At 38.7% G+C, this 17,252-nt stretch overlaps 1 protein-coding gene across 2 annotated transcripts in view; it reads right to left on the bottom strand.

Annotated features, from left to right (window-relative positions):
- Positions 1-17,252, bottom strand: part of LOC114876859 — a 60,303-nt gene that overhangs the window by 16,309 nt on the left and 26,742 nt on the right. For both annotated transcript variants that reach the window (XM_029188742.2, XM_029188741.2), the window contains exons 3-4: positions 7,580-7,788; positions 1,697-1,832 (exon numbers count right to left, since the gene is read on the bottom strand). In XM_029188742.2, the coding sequence (XP_029044575.1) occupies positions 1,697-1,832; positions 7,580-7,788 (345 nt within the window). The remainder of the gene's footprint in view (positions 1-1,696; positions 1,833-7,579; positions 7,789-17,252) is intronic.

The following is a 17,252-nucleotide window of genomic DNA, read 5'->3' as shown; positions in this document are numbered from 1 at the left end:
ACTAAATTATTCATAATTCATTCGAATCTATAATCTTGTCACCCAATGTTTTCCTCAAATAAATGGTAATCGAATGAATATAGATACGATAGAATGATAATTTAACTGGCCTTGTGATACTCTGTGTTTAACATGCACATAAACAGATGGCCTCAAATTTGACACATTACACGGTATTCAGTGAAAATCCAATTCTCGTTGTTCAACGTTATTCAATTCACACAAATACGTAGCAATTACATGAAAGTGGACACTCCGGTCTAATTTTAGACTCCATTTCTCACTAGATTATTTATAGAATACACTAAGTACAATATGCAACACCTTCAATATTTAATCACAGTAGAATGACAAACTAATTTTGAAATTAATCAATTTATTTGAAACACACCATATTTCCTGTGTCTGATTTCAGATTTGCTATCAAATGAATTTTTAGATTTTCTATCAAATAAATTCCTAGAATTTAAATGAAATAAAATGATTAAATACCTGATTGATATTAATAAAAGTATTATTAATCTTTCATTTGGGGCAATTGTCAAAACAATTCGAAACTTTTATGTTATCAGATTGTTATAAAATTCAGCAAAATCATTTAATATAAAACAAGTTAATCAGTTTCAATCTTTCATATATAGAATAGATCTTTATCGATTCATGGAATTGAAGTTTAACAAATCTAAATCTTATTTATAGTTCAAAAAATAAATTTAATATTTGAATAGAACACGACTGAAATAAATTAATTTCTTCCATATTAAATGATTTTGCTGATTTTTATAACAACCTGATAACATAAAAGTTTCGAATTGTTTTGACAGTTGTCCCAAGTGAAAGATTAATAGTATTTTTATTATTAATACCAATAGGTATCTAATAATTCTAATTTATTTTATTTTAAATATTATATATATATATTAAATGAATTTCTACATATATGTACCTCTGATATAAAAAATTTCGTGCCTAATGACCCGCGTAATTTATCGTCCAACGAGCAACAAGGTATTACAAAAAAAAAAAAGGAAAGATCTACTTCTTAATCGTTCTCCACCTTACTGGTGGTGGTCGAAAAAGCAAACGAATTACCGAAATAAACTAGCGGCAGTCAGCGGGTTCGGTAGAGATAAAAAGGAAGCAAAAGGCATCGATAGGTAGCTTCAATCCCCTGTACATCTAAGACACCTAATTCCCGTTCATTCCGCCGCGTATACCCGCAGTATTATCTTCGGCTCGGTCCACAGCGATTCGCGTAAGCTCTTAAGTCCACCGAGCCGGCGGCGGCTGGCATTAATTCGCAGTTCGAAAACGGCTGCAAGCTAACACTGTCGACCGGCTGCGTGACATTCAGCCTCGTGTACAGTCGAGAAGATTGCCTCTGAAAGCTAACAAGAGGCAATGCCACTTCACACACGCGTGTTTCAATCGCTACTCTACTATTGTTCTCGTTAAGAAACAGTGAAATGATCAATTGTTATGCATTGCTTTTCACAGCCGACAGACAATGACGTTTTAGTTTTTGTGAACCATTCGAGCTAAACGAAAAGTCATGTACATATCTATAGTTAACGCGACAGTCATGATATTAAAAGGAAAAAAAAAAAAAGATAAAAATATCGCGTCGCAGTAATAATAATTTAGTATCGTTATTCATGGAAACACGAGCCATGCACGAGTAGCAGCGTTTTCTTACCAACGACGTTCATGGTGGCATAAACGATGGCCGTGTGGAAGGAAGGCGCATCCGCCGACACCTCGCAGCTGTACACACCAGCCGCGTCCAGCTCCAGGTTCATCAGCGTCACCTGGGTCGCGTTGCTCTCGGATTTCTGCAACAGAGAAACACACGCATATAGAGCCGTCCTTCATCTTCCTCGATGAATCTGCCGGGGATTTATCACCGGCACAACCACAGAGTGGCATGCATGGAGTATAAAAAAAAAAAAAAAAACTAGGGGAAGAGAGTAGAACAACGGACAACCGCAAGCATCGATCAATCGACCGGAAGACAAAAGACAGGCCGCATTGTTTCGTCGCCAGGCAAACGAACGTCGAAACAAGAAGAAGCTAACGTTGGACCAACGATGAGTACCTCCTTGGTGATATTGATTGGGGCACTGGGTGTCACTCTCGGCTGCGAATACCAGCCAACCTGGCAAGCTCGCGAACTGCACCGAGCACCCTTTTTGGCGCAGTTTACGAGCGGAATTACGCGTTCTCGTAACTGGCCGCGGGTAGCACCGGTTACCGCGGAACTCTGCGACACGGAGCGATTTATTCGAGCCCGTTCCACCAGGCCGCGAGAACTTGCCCGGGCTAACACCGGTACAACAACGGGCCATGCTTTAGCGGGAGGTGTAACACGGGTTTAGAAGGATTTAGCCGGACCGATGAAAAAGTGACGCCGCTTCTTGCGACGAGCGCGTTTACGTTGCCTGTATATTAGGGCGGGTTTCCAGTGAAACGATCCCCGCGTCCGGGTTAACGGGTTCACCGAGATACGACCGGCCGTATATGAGCTGTATCGTGCTGCGAGATCGAGACCCCAAGAACTTAATAAGGGGAATTGTAAGGATGATAGTAATCTGGGAGTGACGTTAGTGAATAAGGTAGACGGCTATGAAATTCTTATTTACCTCAAAGATTCTTGCGAAGATGTCTAAGACTTGGGCTTTAGGTTACAGGATTTAAGACTTCCGACTTATTGTTAGCAATTTTCTGAGACTTAACAACTTTTTCTTTGTAGACATCTACGACTCGTCCGGAGAGTCGGCGACGCATGGGACTTAGACTTTAGGCTGTAGGACTTTAGACACCCAACTTAGAAATTTGATAAACTTATGAACCTTAATTAGGGCTTTTGGGATTTAAGATTTCCAATTTTGAAATTTTATGGAACTTGAAAATGTTTCTCATCATTTACTCACTCCTTGCACTACCCGCTTTGATACAAGATATACATGTACCAAGGATTCGTCCACAGAGCCGGCGATGCACGGTACTTACAAGACTTTGGACTGAAGAACCTAAGACTTCCAACTTAGAAATTCTTACCCTGGGTGCTACTCTTAAGCAGAGAGCTTTTTTTTGTCTGAAGTTCACTCTACGAGAGTTGAATTATCCCTTATCTTATCGAAAGAGAATTTAACAAAATACGAAATTCTACGAGTAAGTTTTTACATTAAACACCCCATTTTGCGTGGATCACTAATGACCTCACAATACCTAAATAAACAGAAGCATTTGTTGCTTAATCTTTTGCGGTGAATTAAACTAATAGAAACGTTTTTATTGGCTCAACTAGCAAATGGGATATAACCAGATTAATTAATTTTGTATTCGCAACTGGTGGAAGCGTTTAATACCATCGGTTACAGTTCACTTGCTAACTAAATCAATTATGACGCTTTGTAATAATAATCTAGTTTCGATTACCATGCGAGCTGTAACAGAATCAATTAATTTTGTATTAGGAATACGTTTGATACATTGCAGTTTGTAAAATTGTACAATAATCGACAAGGAAATTAATGTGAAACAAGAATTGAACCCTATCCAGCGATATTAGCGTTCGGGAAATTCTCTTACATTGCGTTATGGGTCCCTATAGGCGTCCAATTAAGTTTGCTCGGTGTAAGCCATTTAACTATGCTCCAGCAACGAAACTTTCCTTACTATTGAATATTGTATCGTAATTTTTGAATTAGATTTCAGACCTGATTACTTGTTCCGATCGCTTGAAACGTGCTCGGCATTCGGTATTCCGAAAGAAGGAGACATGTAAAGCTTTTCATTCGTCAATCGCAATGAAGAGGATAAATCAGCTCCGATCGCTGTCAATGAAAACTCGATACGCTTGGAAAATTAAATTTCGCGTCGGTCTTGGTTCATTTCTGCGGACATACTTGTTAAAAATTCAACTTCTCATGATATCATCTCACCGAAATAGAGTCTATTCAAATCGCTATAATTTATTAGGCAGTTCATTTCCTAAATCAAATATACGATTACCGAGTGAACATCTTGTAATTGATTTTTCAGAACTCGAAATCTGAGCTTTATACAAATATAGAATCTAACCTGGTAATATTTGCAGCTATTAGTTTCATAATAAAGTTATTGAAAACTAATGGTAAATCGTGGATCATGAAGTATTGATGGGTATGGGTTGAGACACGATAACCAATCGCAATATTGCCAGGCAATCGATAGATTTTACCCGAAAGTCAGAACATGTTAATTAACCGTGTTTCTAGTTCCATTAAAAATTTCAAACTTCATTATCCTTTGGACGCGTGAAATGATATCGATCGTTGAAGTTCAAGCACTAATAAATTTATAAACGTACACTGTTAGCTAAAAGTAATGGACTGTATGCTCAAAATTTGGTTTTGTGACAAGACCATAAAGGATGACTGAAATAATTATGCTTAAGAATTACCAGTTACTGCATCTCAATTAATATATAATACAACAAATAATTTTTAAAAAATTTTCTAAGTGGAAAAGTGATATATTTTCAATATTTTTTAAATAGAAAGCTTAATCAACCCTTTCTTACCCCTTTCTTTTCCAAGAGTTGATAATAATCTCAAGTAATTAAGGATTTTATTTAATATTTGAAAAAATATAATTATGCATAAATTCTACATATTTTCATTAAAAGATTAAATAACTTCTTTCACGTTTTTATCAAAGGGTGGTTTTATACTTTTGGTCGATATTGTACCTGAATACATTTTTGCTCTTTCCATCCGCAGAACGCGTCAGCGTAGTTTCGCGTTTATTAAACAACAGATTATTCGCGTGGCTATTTAGAATTTCGAGTTCAACTAACTTCCCCGCTTTCATATTTCGATTTTATGAAGAATTCTATATAATCCGTGATACTGGGTCGTTCTAACTGATGAAACTGCAGCAAATAACTTCCTACGCGGAGAATTGAAAAACATTTGGCGTTTATCCGTTGGTTCTCGTTAGATATTTACTGATTCGCGGAATATTCGACGATGAAAATTGTACGCACGCATAATCTGAATTTTTCTCTGCGAAACGAGCAATTGCGTAATCGGAACAACGCTAAGTAATTACTTGATAATGTATATATTTTTTTAGAACTTATTCCCAGAAGTTCAGCTGTATTTTCGAAAAAAGAAGCAGAGCTGAATATTTTTTTGCAAAAGTCAAAAGCACGATTAAAATAACATTCGCTGCTCGTTTTATCAGTTTTATACCTGAGGAAAAAAGTATCTCCCGTAAACCGTGGAAAAGCGAGATCTAATTAGCCTGTTCCAAGCGGTTCTACTACTTCCAAAGGAAGCAGAGTCTGTCGAAAAAGAAGAAATATACTCCGTCCAGGTTAAAATTTAGGTCGATTATGAAGCTGCTTTCTCCGAACCACTATCTTACACACGGGGAAAAGAACTTCGAAGCGGCGAATATTTAACCCTTATCGCTTCAAGAATATTACAACTTGTTTGCCAACCCCTGGCGCCTATTCATTTTCCGAACTTCAACTTGCTATAGAAAGACGTCAGATAATTTTTACAGGGTGGTTGATTATTAAGAAATACATATAAATGCAAATAAGTGATTAGAGTGATAAGAGTTAACAAATGGTAAATGCTGTGTTATTCAGGATCTAGCTTTAACTCTAGAAAGGTGGAGCTTTGCAATAGCCATTCATTACCAAGCTTAATGATTATTAAACTGTAACAATTTAATACTTCTGATTGGTAGGCTTGAAGAGCCCAAATAATAATTCTTTAATTATACAATAAATATATATTTTCTTTTTAATTATTATATAGCAGTGTAATTGCAAAATCTAATGTGAAAATTTGCTTAATGGCATATAAGATAGAAATTCTACTATCGAGTCATTCGCTGTCCGAGAGTTAAGCATTGATAGAAACTGTTCAATAGTGTATCAAATATATTTCAATACCCCATTTGCCAGGTGAGTTTCATCGAAATTGCCTCGTAACCACTTTACGATGCCAGACACCGTAGAAAATATGAACTATTCTATATTGGTTCGGTAACTGCTTCTCCTCCACTGAATGACACATATAATCTCTTATTTTACAATCTTACCAGCTCTTCTACGATTGTTTCCCGATACATTTAGGACAGCCAATGTTCGACTGTTTCCCGATATACAAACTTTACACTTTTCCAAGTGAAAAACGAGCAAACGAGGGACAGGATGAAGGACTAGGTAACCATTATGGCGAAACGTATCCGTCGATACTTCCGACCACTTACAATATCGAACCGGGAAACGAAACAAACGCAAAGTCGTACCCGGCTCAACTTTCATTTATCAATCTTTCATTTCACGACTTTGTACATTCGAATGGGGCCAGCTGTTGATAAATCTGTTGATTCTGATAGAAGCAAGGAGCTGGTAATTGAATCTGGAGATTGAGAAATATGCAAATGATTCCGCCCGCTAACAGAAAACTTATTTAAATGAGAATAAAGATTTATGAATGCATCCCTTCCGCACGGTTTCTATCTTACCGTTTGTCCCGTTTAATCCCATCGTTATTAAAGGTAACACCCCTCACCTTAGATTGATCTTTGTATACAAAGCGAATGATAAATAAGAAATGATAATAACAGGAGTAGAGAGATTTAAATAGATTAAAATAAATTGAATAGGACTATAATAGAACAATATAAGTGATAAGGTCTGTTTGAACATTTCTACAGCGACGCGCATAATTTTAATTTTCAACCCTCGGACGGTGGCTCGCCGAAATAGCCAGAATTTTAATTTAATTTCAGATCATTTTTTAGTTTTATCCTCGACATTTCAGAGTAAAAAATAAATGCTATTTACTTGAATAATACCATCCTTCTAGAATTAAAAGAAACCATCGCCGTTTTGTTAATTTCCTCAGTGACGATCAAAGAGATCGTAAGACGAAGGGGTTAAGTAGTTCAGACGAAGCACAAAACATCTTGGCGAGTGGAAAAATCACTTCCCACGATATTACCTACGATCACTTTACCTCGATCGTCTGGGCCGTCTATCAAGAACAGACAACTCGACCCGATCGTCCGTGTCGAAGAAGCCGTTTCACCCTCGCCGATCAACGAGCACATTCACCCCACCTCGTGTTTACGATATCGTCGCGAACGATCGCGTTGATATCGCGAGATAATAGTCACGTCGAGGTCTTTCGTAAGGCTGCTCCTGCTAAATAGAGAGGCAACCTCGTAAAACTGGCTGAAAGAGGGTGGAATAATTCACCGACGGATTGACGGCGCTGCTCCGCGAGCATCTCTCTTTTGCCGGTGCTCATTAGGGAGGCCAGACAGAACCGAGGAACGTTTCAGCAGGGTTGAAGGGAGGGATATCTGCTCGCCATATTTTACAGCGTTCGGTTATTGTTCCATCCAACTTTTGCCGACTACGATAAATCCTCGCCGGGGTTGCTCTCTCCCCATTGCTTGGGGGAGTCTTTCTTTTTTTCGCCCTGGCGTCGGGTTGGCTCGAGAGAGTGGGAGACTTGTCGAAGCCTACAAGTCGACGAGGGAATGAGAAAGGAGGCAATTCGATGCTCACCTTCACCGTCAAGTTCCCGATGGGGAAAGTCTTGACGACCGGGGTCTCGTTCGGGGCATAGCGATAAAACTCTCGAGTCACTTTGTACCACTTGACGGCGTATAAAGGATCCCCCTCGGTGTCGTACCAGCAGTTCAGTACCGCGGTGCCACCTTTCTTCACGGCCGTCGGTATCTTGACGCGCACCTCTCGCAAGCCGGAGCAAATTCCTGCAACAGATCGTCGATTTTTGTTATTTATCATACTTATGTATCAACGACCATCTAATGATTTAGTACGAATTATCTCGATATGAATTATTCCGTCTTCCGATGTAGAGGAAGCCCCCCGAGTGTCTCCTTTAGATTTCAGTGAGATGCCGATATGGTCTTGGAAGTAGACGGTCAAAACATTTTTCATACTTTTGGGACACTTGGGGTGGTTTCCATGTTCATATGTATAAATGCAAATAAAATAGTTTTAATAGTTTCAATTACACTGATAATTAAAAAAAAAGATTATAAAACCAGATATAAAAATGGATCCTTTATTCTATGTCTGACTAAATATAAGTATTTCTACTGCGTCTGATTAGATATACATATCTATTGTCTTCACTCGCAAGCAAAGCAAGCTTCCCTAGGAAGAATTCGGATATCCCGAGTTAAATTATATCCTAAATCTTATAATATTTAATAACTAAAAATTATATTATTTTTTTCTATAAATTATGTTTAATATTGATATTGTATTTACTTCCCCTATATCGCTATTTTCCCTAAGAAGATCTAACTTGATCGCGAGTGTACCTAGCAATGTACGAAGGATTACTAATTTTTTAATTAAAAATTTTGATTTTCCAATTAAACATATTAGTTTACTACAATTACTAATTTTCCAATAAAAATTACCAGTATAATTTAGAATTTTCTTACCCCTTTCATTTTTGAATGAATGACACAAGTATCTTCTTTTTCAATGAAATTCATTACATCGATATTAATCATCGCTAACATTGTTTATCAACGTAAAACAGAAGAATAGGGAAAGCTTGCGGCTTTCAGCTTTAGGAACGCGTGAAACTGTTAACCGCAAACTTGTCCATATTTATTACAAATCCGGCAGGTGGGATTTACATTTGTTATGAAATAATTCACACGGTATTGTACAGGTGCAACTGGGGCAAATTGTATCGTTGGTTTGAATGGAGGTGAGAAAAATTGCTGGGGATACGCGGGCGAATTGTTGGGAACGGGATCTATTTTGTCGCGACCTCGCTGTTTGGTAAATGCAACCGCACGCGATATAATGCGAGCATATCTTTCGACCCTTCTTTATATTTCCTTTTTGTCTGTTTTATTTTTTAAACGCGTAGAAGCGGCGTTCCTCGTTAAATCGTGTTGTAAAGAGTGTTAGGGGTAGGTATTCGGAAAGAGTACGGTTCGAGAAATGTTTCGCATTCCGTCGCGAATTAACGAGACGAGTTGAAATTAATGCAGATAGACTTCCTGAGTTTTCTGAAGAGTTTCGCGAAAGGGGTAGAGGTAGAAAAAAAAAGTTAGCGGTGTATATATTATTTTGAGGCAAAGATAACGTGATTGGTGGAAGAGATCCATGGAAATAAGATTGATTTTCTTCAATTATAAAGCTCGCTTTTTATGGTAATTTGCGTAACATTTTTATTGCAGCAATGTTTAATAAATTGCGGTAAAAGTGTTTCGTTCGTACCAATTCATCGATAATATGAAAATTATTGCAGAGATATTGTCTGGAAAATAGAAAAATAATATTCTAATATTTTATAGATTATTCGTTGTAAAATGCTATGTTTTCTTTGTTTTATTTCAAGCGAATTATATAGATAACGATAAATAATTTGTTTACAGAAGAGATAAAAATTCTGCAAATTATGAGATCTTTATCATTTTTGTAATTTTCAGAATTTTTCCCTCTGGTGTAAATAATTGCACATGCTGTTGTAATCAAAGTAAAATAAAGAGGAATTAGCATGTTTAATTACAAAGAAAATACAACAGAAATGTTGAAATTTTCGTTGGCTACGTGCTTGTAATATCTCTGCATTGCATTCTTCGAGGTGCTTATGTTTCTTTGAACACAATTGAATAAAAATTCCAATGGAAATATTTCACTTTTTGAAAACATGTATCACTCCACTCAATAGAGCTTTTTTCACCCTCAACGTAGTAATCCGAAAAAACGTTTGAATTTTTTATTCTATAAATTCAACGATTGTATTCTGAATACCCTCGACTTTTTCCTAGATATCCCTTTTTTCAGTTACCTATATAAACCCATCAAAATGTCAACTTTTTTTCACCAGCAAAATTCCCATTGACATGGTTTGTGTTTCACTGTACATTTATCGATAACTATTTCGCAGCAAAATAGAAAAAAGGAGAATGCGCTTTTGGAGTTATATTGTTTAAAAAATTTTCATCAAAATATTTCAATTGCGGACAACTAAAATTTTACCTATACACGGATCTTTTTGTTGGTAGTATTTGTTCGGTAATTCAAGTTTAATTGATTAGTAACTACATTTTTTGTGCAATTTTTATTGTAATTGATTTGGAAATCAAGTAATATTGCTTTTTGTCACGAAATTCGTTTCTAATATTCTAATATTTTGGTATTCTAGTATTCTAGTACCCTAATATCTTAATATTCTTACATTGATAACCGTTACCGCTAATTTTTAAATATCATTTCATTTACCCGACGTATGTCCATCCTATAATAAGAAAGCAAAAAGTTACCCGACATTTTCCCGAGGGAAAGTCAATAGTCTAAATGAGAATGATCGTTACCAGAGATCACAGAACATCAACAATGATTCCTGCTGTGCAATTGCAGAGGTACGTCCGTGTTTGTCATCAATAGCAATCGCAAAAGGGTTGGAGGTTTCTCAATAGACCTGTCTAAAACAGATCCACTACTTTGGATTCAATTCAGGGCACAACAAGCAAACGGCGCATAAACTGGGCGAAATGAATCTGACTAGAGGTAAACGGGACCTAATATTCTGCCGGTCGTGCAGATACAATCTCTTGAACGATATTTAAATCCACAACCGGGTAAAAAGGGCGAGACCAAGAATTATTGCGTGATCAGACTTTGTACGATGTGGTCGTTGTTAATCGAGTTCTCGCGTTCAACGAAATCCCTTCGACGATTAAACGCATTTTTCACAGTTGTTGCTATTTCGTTTGCTTTTAAACGTATCCACCGACGACAATTTTCTTCTCTCTCCCCCCTCCCGTCGAATGAACGATTGAAATGTATTTACAGAGTTTTGCAGTTTACAGAAAATTTATATCGAAAGTTGAAACTTTGCTCCCGTTTCACCGTTCACGCTGTTAATTTTCTCGTGTTACCGACAATTTTCTGTTTTTCTTTCCCTGATTGTTTTATTACTTCGGACATCGATTGGTCGATCGAAACACGCTGCAAGGAATTTTGTGTTCCACCTCGAAAGTTAAAATTGCTTTTTGTCCTTCGCGATTGCGTTGCTATTAGTTTCTTATTGTCCAATGTAATACCCACATTTGTTCAGCTCTTATTTCTTATCATTATTTAATACGTCGCGGTCAAAGTTATTAAAACTGTGAATACTCTTGTGAGGTGTGTGAAGCAGTTTACGTTTGGTTTCAGTCAGAAGGAAAAATGACGGTAACAATAACGGAAAGATCTGAACAAGGGTGCCTGAATTTCTCACGAAGTCATTTAACATTAATTCTCAATGAACGAAAGTGCGTTCCAATTGTACTCGGCTACCTATGCCAGGTTTCTCTGTAATATTTCAAGAACCAATCTTATCAAGAACAGAACAGAAATTATTCTCCATATAAAAATATTAAAATCTGATTTAGGTGTGATTAATCACTTAACAATTTTTATTACTTTTAACACGTACCCTGCCATGCAGTTAAAATATAACGTGACACGTGTTAATAAAATTTGGTATTTTAAGAAGAAAAATGGCATACCAAATTTATGTCCTTATTTTTTAAGCTGGCAAAAAATTATTCTTCATTTATAATAATATAATTATAATTTCTCGCATATTGTTCTGCCAGCGACGAAACAAATATCCATCATGCTTCGTCTCACTAGGCGAAGCGCGATCCTGTCAAAGGGGTTGCACGATTAGATCCAATCAGTGATGGCTGCCCCACAGGTGTCCGAGTGGCCCAATTCCGTACATAAAAGAAGGTAATTTCAACGTTGGGAAGCTTTTGCTGATCGGCCAACAACGCTTCCAATTTCAGCGTCGAATCGAGAAAATCAAAAGGGAACGGAAAAGGGTGCAAGGAATGGAAAATAGCAACGGGAGGAAAGTTGAGAGGGTGGGATCGAAAGGGTTGAGCATCGAAATAGAGGCAGGGGCCTCGGGAAATTAGGTTGTTAAGATTTAATCGGACACAGAGGCATTTTAAACGTCATACGAGGGGTGGGGGTCAGGTTACGAGGAGGGTTCGCGAGACGATTTAAATTGCACCAACTTCCTTCAGCCGCGATCCAAGTCGCCGCGGCACGTTGTCCCAGCTAGATAACAGAGATCGTTAAGATTTCTGCCGGATTCCGTTCGCTGGAATTTCATTTGCCAACCCCGTCTTGACTCGTTCAGCCTTTTGCTCGGCCCTCGTAATTTCATCGTCGATACGATTGGCAGCGAATGTTTAAGAATATCCCCTCGACTACTTTCCGACGATTCCTGCACCTTCGCGAGACGTCAGCTCAACGTGTAAACTTATTACCTCTATTGATTTTTTGGAAAACTCTTGTAGGTTGGACATAAAGATAGAATTTGAAAGATCAACAGAATGATTGAAATTGATTTAGAGGAATGATAGGGGTTGAGATTGTCTGAACAGATTTTTAGTGAACTTGGTATAGAAAGTGTAATAATCTTCTGTCCAACGTTTTCTTTATAATAATTTTTCTTTTGAATTGCACCAAATAAGATATTCGAGTAAAAATATGCAAATATAACACAGAGCGGTGCACACAAGTATTGCAAGTCACTCTTTTCCCGGTGCAATTAAAAAAAACTGTTGCAAAAAAGTGGTGGATATTTCAAAGAATTTGTAAGATTGTATATTTTCCGCCAGTGCAACGCAAGGTTGAAAATATTTTTTAAAATGCAGAGTACATGAATTATGCAAAATATGCAAAATAAAAGCTACATATTTAATAGAATTTTATGGCGCACGTGTGAATTTCAAGTGTGTTGAAATTTTGGAAAAACATGCTATTCGCGTTCTAAATTCAGTTAGATCTTATTTAGATGTTATCAAAGCCGAAAGCCACGAACGCTTTGTTCGAAAACTAAATCCAATTTCTCAAGATGCTAACTCACCCCGAACAACGGCATTGCCAGCGAGCCCATTTTCCTAAGTAACTCTACTATTCAGAATCAGAGAAAATTCACAACTACCCGGTTGCAGTAGCTGACGAAACAACCCTTCTCCCGTCATCCAAACACTGTCGAACGCCTCTCTGGTAGAAAACGACTAAGCATAAGACGACGGAGAATTAAGATTTCTGGCAGACTCTTGGAATTTCATTTGCGACCCCGTGCCTCACCTTTGCCCGTCCGCTCGTAATTTAATCGCCGATGCAATTGGCAGCGGGTGTGCCAGCGCGTTTAAGAAAATCCTGGCGAATTCATTAGCGGACGACTATTAAAACGCCCAAGCAACCTACAAGGGAAGGCTGATATTTAACCCTTGCACACCGAACACCGGCTCATTTCCAACTGTTCACGAGTGTTGATGCATCGATCAAGTGACACGTTTCATTGGTAATCATTTTAAATCATATTTCTGCATATTTTTTATAACTGACAAATAAGAAATTTTGAAATAATGGTAACAAAATTGTAAATCTATCGACATTTTCGAGTTTTAGTGTTCTAGAATTGAAAGATTTTCGAAATTCACGTAGAATACCATTTGCATATTTTTCAATAATTGCTGAATAAGAAATTAAAAAATAATTACAATAAAATTGAAAATCCCAGTGTCCTATGGTTAAATACTTTCAAAATCATTTAAAAACTATAGAAGGAAACCTTTTGTACATTTTTAAACATCGTCGAACAAAATATTTAAAGAACGATAACGCAGGCAGAACTGAAAATGTCTCGGCATTTCTGGTGCATTCAGTGTCCCCGGGGTTAAATGGTTTCGTCCGCGCTCGAAAACGAAAAGGGAGACGAAAGTATCTCTCGAGAATGCAAGAAGGTACTCGATTGTCCGTGGATGACAAACAACCAGGCAAATTAGCCAGATCGAGAATCGTGCGGGGATTACAGTGTTGAGAACGAGACGACACGGTCGTCGCGATAAATCTGCTTGTTTTGTTTAGCGCGAACAACAACAGCAACAGCAGGAAGCATGGATTCAGAAGTAATTAAACGCCCCAGCACCCTTGTCGTCTCTTTTCTCTTTCTCTCTCTCTTTCTATCTCTCTGTTTCCCTCCTTCGCCGGAGATTCTTTCGTTCTGCGGTCGGGGGACAACATTTTCTCGGGCCAGCGCAGCGGAGGGTAGTCCCGGGCGCGAAGAATTGCCGGTTGCGTAAGAAACGGCGAGCCCGTGAATAAATCGGGTCGCTTGCTCCAGAGAATTACTCCATATCCCGTATAAAGGGACGATCCGCATTTCAAGTGGCGACCCATTGAAACGGGGGTCTGCTGCCAGCACGACAGAACGTCGCGGCCATGCCGCATGAAAAATGACAATCGTAACACACCGGCTCTTCGTTGGAAGGCAGAAGTAAAGAAAGAAAGAAAAAAAAAAGGAAACAGAGAAATATCAACGACCACGATACGAACGAGGAAGGGAAGGGAAAGAAAAGAGTAGAAACGTTAGCCGGAAGTGGGGAACGCAAGAAGAGAAAAGAAAGCCACGAGAGAGAAAAACGCAGGCGACGAAGTTGCGACACGCTCCAGCGGGACGACTTGCATTTTTCATGCGGTCGTGTAAGTGCATGTGTATCGGGGGATAGGATTTAAAAGAATGAAGAAAAAAACAAAACGAGAAAAATGGAAAAAATAATAAAATGTTGCCCTCGGAGAAAGGGTGGGAAACGGAGACGACAGGGACTACAGGGTGGAAACAGAACAAAACAGAGGTAAGGAAAACAATCTCGCTGTGGTGTAACGAACGATCGAGAGAATAGTTGGGATAGAAGAATAAAAAATGGGGGGGATGGGGAGAAATGGAAAAAAGAAAGAGAATGGAGGAAAACGGAAAAAGAGGAAGGAAAGAGCGTTCGATGCTGGTGAAATCGCTACAATGGAATCGACAGCTCGACGCTGCGCGATCGTATTTCACGTTCGCGATCGACGAAAAGGGTTGCTCGTGAGTTACTCGATGTACACGGGGTGCAACCTAGTACGTGAAACCCACTTGAGTGATGGATTCACCACTTGGAAGCGATAAAAAATAAGGCTCATATAAAGACGTACCTGACTCGATCTTGTTTTCCAACTACGAGTATTGTATTTCTAAGATTCGTGGTACGAAATGAATAACAAAATTGTTTATGTGAAAATTGCAAGCTTTCTTTAATATGTTATATAAAACTCATTTTCAGGTAACTGATTTCTAATTTTTTGTTTTAAATTCTAGAATTTATTAATTTTTTTAAACACAGATATGTGCCAGTTTATATTTCATTTCTTTTAATTTTCAATGAAAATTTAATGAGCACTATTAATTATAGTGTTAATGAATGAGACAATATTTACTTTTCTTATTCAGCCAGAATGAAAATTTAATTGTAAATGAAAGCTGTTGTAAGAAAAACGTCGACAAGTAGATAAAAATAGTCACATGAAATACTAAACCTCAAAGTGACACCAGCTGTCGAACTGTTAATAGACTTCATTAGTACGTTCTAATCCTTAATTATTGATTCAATTATTGAAATCGTCTTATCTACAAATTGAGGGAAGCAGAGTTCTACTGTATTTATGAATGAATCCACCCCTAAGGTGTCTGCTACACATTACATTATACCCAGCAGATGAGTTTCATCGTTGGTGCGAACTCGTAAAACCGGAATAGATTCGATTAGGCGGGCCGGCTGATACCGTTTTTCCGCGTTGAGTTTCCTTCGTTGGCGGCCAGAGCCGAGGCGAGAAGCGGAAAGGAAAAAACGAAGAAAAATTCGATGAAGTGGCAATGAAATAAGCCAAGGGGAACAGCGCGAGCGAGAGGGGGGTTGGCGGTGAAACAGGGCCAAAACGGGGCCACGATTTGTTGTAGCGAGCGAAGTGGAGCGAGGAAGTCCTGGCCTGGAACCTGGTGCTCGTTCGAGCAGCGTTAACGCAATTATCCATTGACACAATTATTCGTCAAATTCATTAAATTTCCATTATGGGTAACGCTTGTCCGCGTTTTACGAACCGCGGTAGGAGCAGTGACCCCTCGGTGCCAGCGTCTCGTCTAGCGAATCAACCCCTAGCGAGTTCAATGCTCCGATGGATAAGAATCCTCTCGATTCAGCTAGTTGTATCTTCGTCCCTCTGTTTATCCATCCACCGTCTCTCCCTTATTTCCTGAACCATCCTTCTCGATTTCCACTCTTTTTTTTCTTTCCTTTTCCTCCATGTTTTTACGTTCGTGGGTAAAAGCGCGAAGCAATTTTTTCCTCGTCGCTCGATATCGTTGTTTGTCGACAGGATATTCGTTCGCAAACGTGCTCGCCAATCGAGCTGTTCAATTCGTATCGCCGAATAAATAGTTGCTAGGACAAATATTTTAACCGCTCGTTGACGATTCAGCTGCCGTATCGTGGAAAACGATCTCGACATCTGACTTTTCACGGTTCACCATTCTCTTTCCCTTTTCCACGCAGATCCCTCAATCCGCGTGTTTTTTACACACGTACCTACGTGTACGTTCACTTTTTTTTTCGTTCCTCCATTTTTTTTTTTGCTCCTTTTTCACCTGTTTCCACCCCCGATTTTTCTTTTTTTATTTATTTTTTAGCTTTCCTCCCCCTAAACAAAGAGTCGGTCGATACACACCGGTCGCGGCACGTGAAGCGAGGCGAAATTACAAAATTTCACGGAAACGCTGAACATTTTTTTTTTTCTCCCTCTCTTTCCCTTTCGTTTCGTGCGTTCATTTTTAATCGAAGCCAGCTCACGAAGAGAACAGAGCCGAGAGAGAGAAAAAAATAGAGAGTCAGATTTTAAACCGTCTGTATCATTGAAATTTCCATGCACGTTCACCCCCGACAATCGTGTACCCCGGTGCCGAAAGTTCCCGTCGTTTGAACGGTGCCTCGTCATGACTCCTAATACGAGGAAGGATAAAAAATGCAAACCGTCGCAGCAACGATCTTCCGCGCGCTCTGAATGAAGAGTTGAAGAGCTGGAGGGGAAAAAAACAGTCCTGACGACGCGACTCGTGCACAGTGGAAATTAACCCGTGTTTCAATCCCCTCAAAGAGCCGGCCGCACGCTTTTCACTAAACAACCCCCGTCGCTGTTGCGCGAAATCGTACTTAAAATTCATGCCTCTGATCTCGTCCGTGTACCGTGGATCCTTCTGTCCTCGAGTTCGCTTCAATCTCGCGCTATTAAAGAACAAGCATCGAGCGAAAAGAAAAGGACAAAAAGAAACCCGTTGTACGAGGGGTTCCGCGAACAGAGCAAC

Source organism: Osmia bicornis, chromosome 6 (genome assembly GCF_907164935.1).
Source record: "Osmia bicornis bicornis chromosome 6, iOsmBic2.1, whole genome shotgun sequence".
Classification (NCBI taxonomy): Eukaryota; Metazoa; Arthropoda; class Insecta; order Hymenoptera; family Megachilidae; genus Osmia; species Osmia bicornis.
Note: the sequence above shows the minus strand (reverse complement) of the source record. Positions and strands in the feature narration are given on the sequence as shown.